The sequence below is a fragment of the Ceratotherium simum genome, chromosome 33 (assembly GCF_057802395.1).
Source record: "Ceratotherium simum simum isolate JZ-2026a chromosome 33, ASM5780239v1, whole genome shotgun sequence".
In the NCBI taxonomy this organism is placed as follows: domain Eukaryota; kingdom Metazoa; phylum Chordata; class Mammalia; order Perissodactyla; family Rhinocerotidae; genus Ceratotherium; species Ceratotherium simum.
In genome coordinates this window covers 10218032-10227567 of record NC_141932.1, presented here as the reverse complement: position 1 = coordinate 10227567, position 9536 = coordinate 10218032, and the positions used below count along the sequence as shown (strand labels likewise).

At 48.1% G+C, this 9536-nt stretch overlaps 1 protein-coding gene across 2 annotated transcripts; it reads right to left on the bottom strand.

Annotated features, from left to right (window-relative positions):
• Positions 1–1437: 1437 nt before the first annotated feature.
• Positions 1438–9032, bottom strand: LOC101408068 (sialic acid-binding Ig-like lectin 6). Of its 2 annotated transcripts, XM_087421228.1 has the most exons (10): positions 8953–9032; positions 8504–8875; positions 8057–8335; positions 7810–7857; positions 7061–7315; positions 6692–6976; positions 5829–5922; positions 5401–5482; positions 3510–3545; positions 1438–2522 (listed from the first exon to the last, which is right to left on the bottom strand). In XM_087421228.1, exons 1-10 carry the CDS (start codon positions 8993–8995, stop codon positions 2349–2351), a joined length of 1668 nt encoding a protein of 555 aa, XP_087277354.1. In that variant the 5' UTR covers positions 8996–9032; the 3' UTR covers positions 1438–2348. The 2 variants fall into 2 exon arrangements, with proteins under 2 accessions (XP_087277354.1, XP_087277355.1); XM_087421229.1 differs by lacking the exons at positions 3510–3545; positions 6692–6976.
• Positions 9033–9536: the final 504 nt, after the last annotated feature.

The window sequence follows — 9536 nt, the reverse complement described above, 5'->3', positions numbered from 1 at the left end:
CCCCTCTGCTGGGTATTTTGGTGCTCAGGACACAGGAATGAGGACCACCAGGCTGGGAATCATCGTCCACTGGGAGCATCAAGATTTGTTGGGAGAAGAGACTTGCTCCTGGATGTGGAGGACATGTTTCTCCTGCATAGCTGGTGGCTGTGCAGGAGGTGGTGGGAATCCTGGGACAGAGGGACAGGAACTGGAGGGGTGTCCTTCAATGGACTTATTGTCAGTTATGAAATTTCTTAGGTCATTCTAGTTCTTTGTTTTTCTATGTATAGTTTAGAATCAGCTTGTCAATTTCTACAAAGCTCTCACTGAGACTTTCAGATTGCATTGAATTTACCCACCAATTAAGGAAAACTGGCAACCTAACAATATTGAGTCTTCCAATCCATGAACATGGTATATATCTCCATGTATTTCGTTCTTCTTCCGATTCTTTAAGCAATACTTTGTATTCTTTCAATGTTCAGGATTTGCACCTATTTCATTCAATTTATTTCACTGTTTCAAGTTACTGTAAATTATATCTTTAAAAAAATATTTGATTTCTAATTTTCCTTGGCCAACACAGAGCGTTGAAAAGTAATCTTTTCATTTGAACTAACATCTTAACAACTTGCTAAACTCTTTTATTGGTTTTACCAGCTTCTTTGTGGATAACTTTACATTTTTAATGCCCACTAACATGTTGTCTGTGAATAAAGACTCTTTTAGTTCTCATTTTATGATCTAGAGAGCTATTATTTCTTTCTTGCATTCATTGCACTGGGAATGATCTACTATATATTGTTTGATGGAAGTGGTAAGAACAGCCATTGCTGCCTCATTTCCAATCTTAGGGGAAAAGGTTCTGCCACCACTGGGACAGTCCCCTCCAAGCCTTAGCAGAAATTATTAGCAGAAACTTTCTGTTAAAACAGCCAACAATGTTAAACCATCCCTGCATACCTGGAATAAATCCCACTTGATCATGGTGTATAATCTTCTTAACGTATTGTTGTATGCGATTTGCTAGTATTTTGTTGAGGATTTTTGCATCGATGTTCATCCGTGATATTGGCCTGTAATTTTCTTTTTTTGTGTTGTCCTTGTCTGGTTTTGGTATCAGGGTAATGTCAGCTTCGTAGAATGAGTTAGGGAGCTTCCCCCCCTCCTCAATTTTTTGGAAGAGTTTGAGAAGGATACGTATTAAGTCTTCTTTGAATGTTTGGTAGAATTCACCAGGGAAATGCACCCCTGTGTTCATTGCAGCGTTATTCACAATAGCCAAGACTTGGAAGCAACCTAAGTGCCCATCAAGGGACGAATGGATAAAGAAGCTGTGGTATATATACACAACGGAATACTACTCAGCCATAAGAAAAGATGAAATTCAGCCATTTGTGACAACATGGATGGACATTGAGGGTATAATGCAAAGTGAAATAAGTCAGAGGGAGAAGGTCAAATACCGTATGATTTCCTTCATTAAGTAGTAGATAATAACAACAATAAACAAACACATAGGGACAGAGATTGGATTGGTGGTTACCAGAGGGGAAGGGGGGAGGGAGGAGGGTGAAAGGGATAATTGGGTACATGTGTGTGGTGATGGGTTGTAATTAGTATTTTGGTGGTGAACATGATGTAATCTATGCAGAAATAGAAGTACAATGATGTACACCTGACATTTATACAATGTTATAAACCAATGTTACTGCAATAAACAAAAAATTAAGAAAAAAAAAAAACAGCCAACAAAAGTCCTGACACAACCTGGGTTCAGAGTTCACAAAACCTTCATATCAGGACGTTTGTTAGCTGCTTTTTTATGTGCATTTTCATGGATATTTCACAATAAACTGATTAGATGGATGATTCCCCTGCTTTGCAGAACAGGAAAGTGAGGCACAGAGAGATAAAGGGACTCACTCACTAAGTGGTATATATGGATTTGAACTCAGTTCTTTTGGACACAGTCCTATAGTCTTCTACATACACTAGGGGATTCATTCCATTGCCAGGAAGGCTACCAATTTTAAAATAATCAGAGGCTGAGTGTTACGTGCTGAAAAATCATAAAATGAATAAGGTGAAGTCCTCACCCCCAGGACCTCAGGATGTAACTATATTAGGAGACAGGGTCTTTAAAGAAGTAATTCAGTTGAAATGAAGTCGTTAGTATGGACCCTAACCCCATACACTTGGTATCGTTTTAAGAAGAAGAAACATTTATAAGAAGAGGGAAGACCAAGTGAGGATACAGGGAAGAGACAGCTGTCTGAAAGCCAGGAGAGAGGCCTCGGAAGGAAACAACCCTGCTCACGTTGATCTCAGACTTCCAGCCTCCAGAACTGTGAGATAAAAATCCCTCATTTGTGTGTCTTGATCTCTGCATATTCCATGTTGGTGTCTTTTTTTTTGGGAGGCTTGTGAAATCTGAGGAAAGCATAGTGGAGCTCTGGTTCCTCTCTCGAGATGGGGCTCACCCCAGCAGGGGCTGGGTGGTCTGAAGGGGAGTCTGTCCAGAACTGGTGGCGATGAGCCTGAGTAGAAGGAAGAGAAGGATTCAGAGCTGGGCAATAGGGTCAGGGAGCAAGCAGCCAGGACCAGAATGGGATTGGGACCGATGGAACTTTGATCATCTTCCCCTTCATTTGTTCAAAAATAGTTAATATTTAAGATTGTCCAACCGTTAGTGAGTATATATATTAATCATGTTATATTCTAAAAACATATGCTTGGAAAGGATGCTATTATCACTTTCATCTTACAAACAGTAAAATTAAGGCTAAGAGGGATTACATGCATTGCCCTGAAGACACACATCTCTATACGTGCACCACTGAGCCAGGACTCAAATCCAGCTCTTTCTCACTATGGCACCATCCTCTGTTGGGGCCGTGTGCCAGGTGCTGTGTGTGGAGTGATGAAGAAAGCAGACCCAGCCCCTGACCCCACGCAGCTGATGGTTTTCTAGGAGAGGCAGTTGCTAAACAAATAGAAAGCAAATACATTTCAAGTTCTCGATTTGGGATAGGGGATATTTTGAAATATAAAGTGGGGGCGGGGGGGCATATCCAGTTTCTGGATAGGTCCTAGATGACAGAGCAGAGAGCAGATTCTGCAGGAAAGATGGCACCAGACACCTCTCCCATATCTGCTTCCTGCCCACAGCACCCTCAGGCTACAGACACATGAAATAGAAACCCTCAAACAGCAGCTCAGAGAGGCAAAGACAAACATTTCTCAGGTCAGGAGGAAAGGGATTCCCTACTGCAGAGGGAATAGAAGAGAGAGAGAGACGGCTGCCCAGACTGTGCAAAAGAAAGATGAAAATTAATGACAGACCAACTGTGCTAATCTACTGCAGCCAAAACGTGGGAAAGAAAGAAACATGTCTGTGAATAATCATAGCTACAGTATTTGCATCTAAAGAAACCTCACCCATCAAAAGACACAGATTTTAATAGAAAATGTTTTCCAGCACTATGATTATTCAACGATTTATTCCAGAAATATTTATTGAGTACCTGCTGTGGATTATGAGCCAGGCATTCGTCTAGGCCCTGAGAATGCAACAGGGAATAAAACAACAACAACAACAACAATAAACCACCCTTGGGACTCACTCGCTGGAGGAGGCAAGGATTCTGACGGGTAGTAATGGGTCCTGTGCTCAATATATGCCAGGCGCTGTTTCAAGTACTCCTCACAACTACTCTGTGACACAGAGTCTCCTCATATTCCCACATCACAGAACATAAATAGAGGTCAGAGAGGGAACATAGTTTGTCCTGGGTCACACAGCTCATCAGTAGGGAAAGGAGATTTGAATTTATGCCATCTGGCTCCAGAGCACCTGTTTTTTTTTTTTTTCCTCATGAAGATTAGCCCTGAGATAGCATCTGTGCCCTTCTTCCTCTATTTTGTATATGGGATACCGCCACAGCATGGTTTGATGAGTGGTGCATATGTCCGTGCCTGGGATCTGAACCTGTGAACCCTGGGCTGCCGAAGAGGAGCCTAAGAACTTAACCACTACACCACTGGGCCAGCCTGGAGGACAAGCTTTGAACAACTATGCTCTACAGATTATAGGTGGCATTCACTACAAAAAAAAGTTTACTGAAAAATTGATAGTAAAGCAATGGAAAAGATATAACCTGATTCCTGACATCCATGATCCCTGTGCCCACGATTCCTGAGGGGGACTTAGCATACACTGAGGATTCCATTCCCCAAGATCGACCAGGAGAAACAATGTAGGGAATTAAGTAAATTGCATTAAACAATGATTTTCTGGGGGCCAGCCCAGTGGCGCAAGTGGTTAGGTATGCATGCTCAGCTGCGGTGGCCCGGGGTTCGCCGGTTTGGATCCTGGGCGCGCACTGACGCACTGCTTGCTGGGCCATGTTGTGGCGGCATCCCATATAAAGTGGAGGAAGATGGGAACGGATGTTAGCCCAGGGCCAGTTTTCTTCAGCAAAAAGAGGAGGATTGGCAGATGTTAGCACAGGGCTGATCTTCCTCACAAAATAAAAAATGATTTTCTGGCTCTTTGCTCTGAGAAAGGAGTTTTGAAATAATCAGCTGTGATTGTGGGTGTTTCTGCCTCTCCTTGCAGCTCTGTCAGTTTTTGTTCATCTGTTTTGATGAATCATGCTCTGTTATTGGGGGCATATGGGTTTAGGATTTCTGTATCTTTTAATGACATGATAGAAGCCAGACATATAGAGTAAATATTGCAGGTTCCATTTATAAGAAGTTCCAGAAGGGACAAAATTAATGTATCATGATAGAAATCAGTGATAACTGGAAACCAGGGGTTGACTGAGAATGGGAAGAAGGAAATTTTGGGGAGTGATGGAAACGCTCCATGTCTAGACTAGGGACATGTTTACAGGGTGTATCCATTTGTCAAAATTCATTTAACCATATATTTAAAATGGGTGCATTTTGTTACTTGTAAAGTATAACTCAATAAGTTCAGGGTTGATTTTAAATAAACACGGTGATAGATTGGAAAATTGCAAAATGATGTGATGAATTGTGACTTTGGGGTGCCCGGGCTCTCTACCCTAGAGCCCATGTTCACCACTCTCCTTGTGCACAGAGCGTCTGACACAGACTAGGTTTGGGCCATTACCCTTCCCCGGTGATCAACACCAGAAGAAAAGGCTGATTTTCCAGGGGAATATGATCATCTGACAGATGAGGCATAAACACCCCCAACAAAAGACTGGACTACTTACTTACCCCACCAGAAGAAGACAGATCAGAGCAGTTGAGTCAATAGTTTAAAATGACCACATGTGGACCTCGGGGGAGTGTTGCACGTAAACAGGGAAGGTCCTACGGGCCGTTCCCAAGGAGGCACCCACCAGGGACAATGTTGAATGGGGCTCATGTCCCCTCGCTCACCCCGGAGCCTGAGCCCTCGACTGGGTTCACGTTGTCCGTGCTCTGCACTGGCTGGGCTGCCTTCTTCCTGCAGGTCTTCACTCTAAGGGAACAGCCCAGCGCATTTCAGCCTGGTTATTTGGGGTATGGAGTAGGCAGACCATCCCCTACTCCCTGTCAAGAGCATAGAAGTGCTGAATGATGTAGGAGAGGTGGGGCTTGTCTCCAGGTGCTACCCCCAAACCAAGAGCTGGATTGGAGGCTTGGAAGAGACCCAGTACTTGGACCTGTTGGTTATGGGCTAATCCATGCCACCACTCAGCCTCCCTCCCCTGGCGCCTGGCATTCCAACCAGTCCAGGTTCCTCCAGATCAGGATCTCTGAGATTCTGAGACTTTATGCCCTTCCCACCCCAGGCCTCTTCCTCTGTGCCTGGAGCCCACTCTCACCTGAAGATGAGACAGAGGCAGAGAGAAAGCAAGGCCGTGATGCCAGCTCCTGCAACTGCTGCCAGGACCCTGCCAGCCCTGGGTTCTGGTTTACCTGTAGATAATTTGACTTTAGGATAAACTCCAACCCCAATACATGGCATCCTCCCAACTGGCCACTTCTCTCCCTTTATTCCCTTAGTGTACCCACTCCCCAAACAGGACTCAGTTGCTCTGCATTCCATTGCCCTGTAGATCCTGGAGCAGCCCCTTCTCCTGGCCACAGGACTGAGGATCTTACACCCCCAGCCACCCTGGTCCAGACCTTGGGGTGCTTCTCCTCCAAGCTCCATCTTTCTGGGCCTGTTACGGGTAAAATTGTTCCCCCCCAAAAAAGTCGTATGTTGAAATTCACGCCCCCTCACCCGTGGCATATTTCCTGCCCCGTACCTCAGAATGTGACCTTATTTGGAGACAGGGTCTTTACAATACTTATAGTTAAAATGAGGTCATTAGGTTGGGCCCTAATCCAATATAACTGATATCCTCATTAAAAAGAGGAAATTCGCACGTGGACAAGGAAAACACCAAGTGAAGATGAAGGCAGAGATTGGGGAGATGCTTCTACAAGACAAGGCATGACAAAGATTGCCAACAAATAACCAGAAGCTGGGGGAGAGGCCTGGAACCTATTCTCACAGCCTCAGAGGGAACCAGCCCTGCTGACAGTTTGACCTCAGGCTTCTGCCCTCCAGAACTGTGAGATGATAAATCTCTGTTGTTTAGCCCCACATTTCAGCTACTTTGTTATGGCAGCCCTAGGAAACTAAAACAAGGTCCAAGCTCCTCTTTCCCTAGGCGTCACCCCTCGGCTGATCCCGGACCTGGCAGCAGCAGGACAGTGGCGATCTGGGCTCCGTGGACATTCGTGGCCTCACAGCTGAGTCTGAGGCAGGAGCTGAGCCCCCTGCTGAGGCTCAGGGAGCTGTTGGCCCAGGGACCCTCGGAGCTGGAGGTGACCGTGAAGGAGGCGTTGCTGCTGTTCCCCTCCAGCAGACCCTCCCCCAGCCGCCAGCGCAGGGAGGGGGCTGGCTGGGCTTGGGATGAGCAGCCACAGTGCAGACCCTGGACCTCCCAGGAGCAGGAGAGTTCCAGCAGCTGTGGGGGGTCTGTGGGGGAGGGAAGAGAAGGTCAATGGTGCCTCTGCACTCCATAGGACCCGGGTGTCCTGCCCCGGGGGTCCCCACACGCACAGACCACGGAGAGGCTCACAGAGACATTTTGGGAGCCCAGCGGGTGCCGAGCAAGGCAGGTGAAGTCTCCTCCTGTAGTCCCTATGGGAGGCAGTTCCAGGATGGCGGTGGTGGATATGGGGGTGGCGTTCAGGGCTGGGGACCCCTGGAACCAGCTCAGCTCTGCGGGCGGGTTGCTGTCAGCCACACAGAGCAGCCGCACAGTCTGGCCCTCCAGGACGGGAAGGGTCGAGGCGTCTTGCGGGATCTTGAGGCCTTTGGACACAAAGATGCAGAGAAAGAGACAAAGACAGAGAGACATCGGGTGGGCGAAGCCGTCATCTCTCTTCACATTAACTCTGAAGAGAGGACCAGGAGAGTCAGGCCTCAGGCCTTCAGAAGAGGCCCAGACAATTTCCCTGAGCTGCTCAGAGTGTTGAGCAGATGGAGGACAGAGGACTCAGGACAGGGATGTAGTGAACAAATGCAGTTAATGGACCAACGAGGGGCTATGGAAGCAGGAGGAGCTAACATGTCAGAGAGAACCTAAAACAAGAGGGATGTGATGGCTTCCTTTAGATTTGGCCAGAGAAACTGTGGGTGAGAAAAGATTAACTTCAGGGAGTTGGGATTTGTGGGGGCTTTCCCCCGTGCTCTCTCTGCATATGACCTCAGTAGCTGGCTTCTGACTTAGTCCCTGGACAATTGGAGCTCTAGATCCAGCTAGACCTGCATCCAGCCCAGTGCTGGAGAGAATAGGTTTTTCCTACCTGTGCTGTTTCCTTGGAAGATGCTGATGACCATGTTCTGTGGAGCATCTGGGACAGAAGGGTGTAGAAACCTCAGCATCCATTGTGACAGATGGGTGGGCACGGGGCCTTTCCTCCCAGGAGCCATGGAAACAGGTAATGCGGAACCCCTTCTTGTGGGACTAACAGGACCCCTACATCAAACCTGGTCTAGCTTTGCCCTCGCCCCACCCCCTCAGGGACTCAAGTGTCCTGGCCCAACACTCACAGGTGACATTGAGCTGGATGGTCCTTTCCACGGTTACGCCAACTGCAGGGAAGTTCACCTGACAGGTGAGGCTGGTACCGTGGTCCTGAGGCCGTGGGGTGAGGGTGAGCACAGAGGAGAGGTGGGTCCTGGGGCCAAGGAAGGTGAGGGAAGCAGATGTCCAGGAGAAGATGGGGAGCATGCCCTGCTCACAGGCCCAGGGCACAGAGCAGGTCAGGTTCCCAGGGCGGCCAGACTCCAGGGGCTCTGAAGTAAGGATGTCGGGCCTGTGGGTCAGGGCTTGTGAAGAGAGAGAGGAGGTTGGGGCCCCTTGGCGTATCTTCAGCAGGCCCTAGTTTCTTTCCACCACCGTCCCCACCACACCCCACACCTAGGAAGAACAGAACCTTCATTTTTCTATTTCCAGTGCCTCACACTCTGGGGACTTTACCTGGGCCCCTACCATACCTGTCACATGCAGAGAGAGCATCTTATCTAGATATGAGTGTTTCCTCAAGGCATCCTCCATGTGAAAGTAGTAAGTCCCATTGTCCCCCATGTTGACATCTCTGATGATCAGGGAGCAGTTGTGGGCCTGCGGTTCTCCAAGGAGGAAGAACCGGCCCTGGGTACTCTCCTGCAGCTGCTGTTCTCGTTTATTTGCAGCCACTGGAAGATCTTGGTTTCTATCCACCCCTTTCCGGAACCAAAACACGTGGAGGGTTCCAAAGGAAATCCAAGGATAGGAAAATTTGCAGGGCACGAGGACACACAGGCCCTCCTGCACTGTCACGGATGCCAGTAGTTCCAGCTGGTAGATCTGATCCTGAGCCATGGGCGCTGGAGAGAAGGAGAAACTCAGCCTGCAGCTCTGGTGCCTCCGCAGAGTGGGGTCCCCTCTCCCCTCGACCACTCACCTCCCCACAGCACAGGCAGCAGTAGCAGCAGGCACAGCGACATTCTGTCCTCCTACCCTTGGATGGTCCACCTTCCGGAGTCCCTCTGAGAGAGAAGAGAAAGTCGCAGCTGTGGGAGGGCAGAGGAAGCTGAGACAGGAAGCCTGTGGCAAGAAGAAAGGGCCATATGCCCAGAAGAGGAAACTTCAGACCACAGAGTAAGCTGAGACTTCCCATTTGAGATCATCCAGACCCATTTCTGCATGTGGCAAATGAACCCTGAAGCTCAGACAGGCAAGGGGCTTGCCCAAGTAAGGCAGCAAGGAAGGAAGAGAGCCCCCAAGTCCTGCCTTCTGGGGTCATGCACGGTTGTCTCTACTGGAGAAGCAGGTCCCACCTGGCCAGCACCCAGAGAGTAAAGAGTGCAGGGAGGGCCGCTTCTCATGAGGACAGCCAAGGAAAGTCTATCTATTTGCCTGTGAATGGGCTTGAAAAATCACATATATTTTTAGCTATGGGCTGAACTCCTCTGATGGTTCTAACCACAGACCTACCACCTCCTAGGAAGGTCACCTGGCATGTAGGGCTGGGGTCATGATCTTGAC

Bases quoted from the DNA above. Each gene is read 5' to 3' on its own strand.
- LOC101408068 (XM_087421228.1), bottom strand. From the start codon at position 8,995: ATGTCGCTGTGCCTGCTGCTACTGCTGCCTGTGCTGTGGGGAG. The intron at 5,483-5,828 runs GTGAGAGTGGGC...CTGTTCCCTTAG, and splicing joins TGCCTCTGTCTCATCTTCAG to AGTGAAGACCTGCAGGAAGA. The intron at 3,546-5,400 runs GTGAGCGAGGGG...TTGCATTCTCAG, and splicing joins TCGAGGGCTCAGGCTCCGGG to GGCCTAGACGAATGCCTGGC.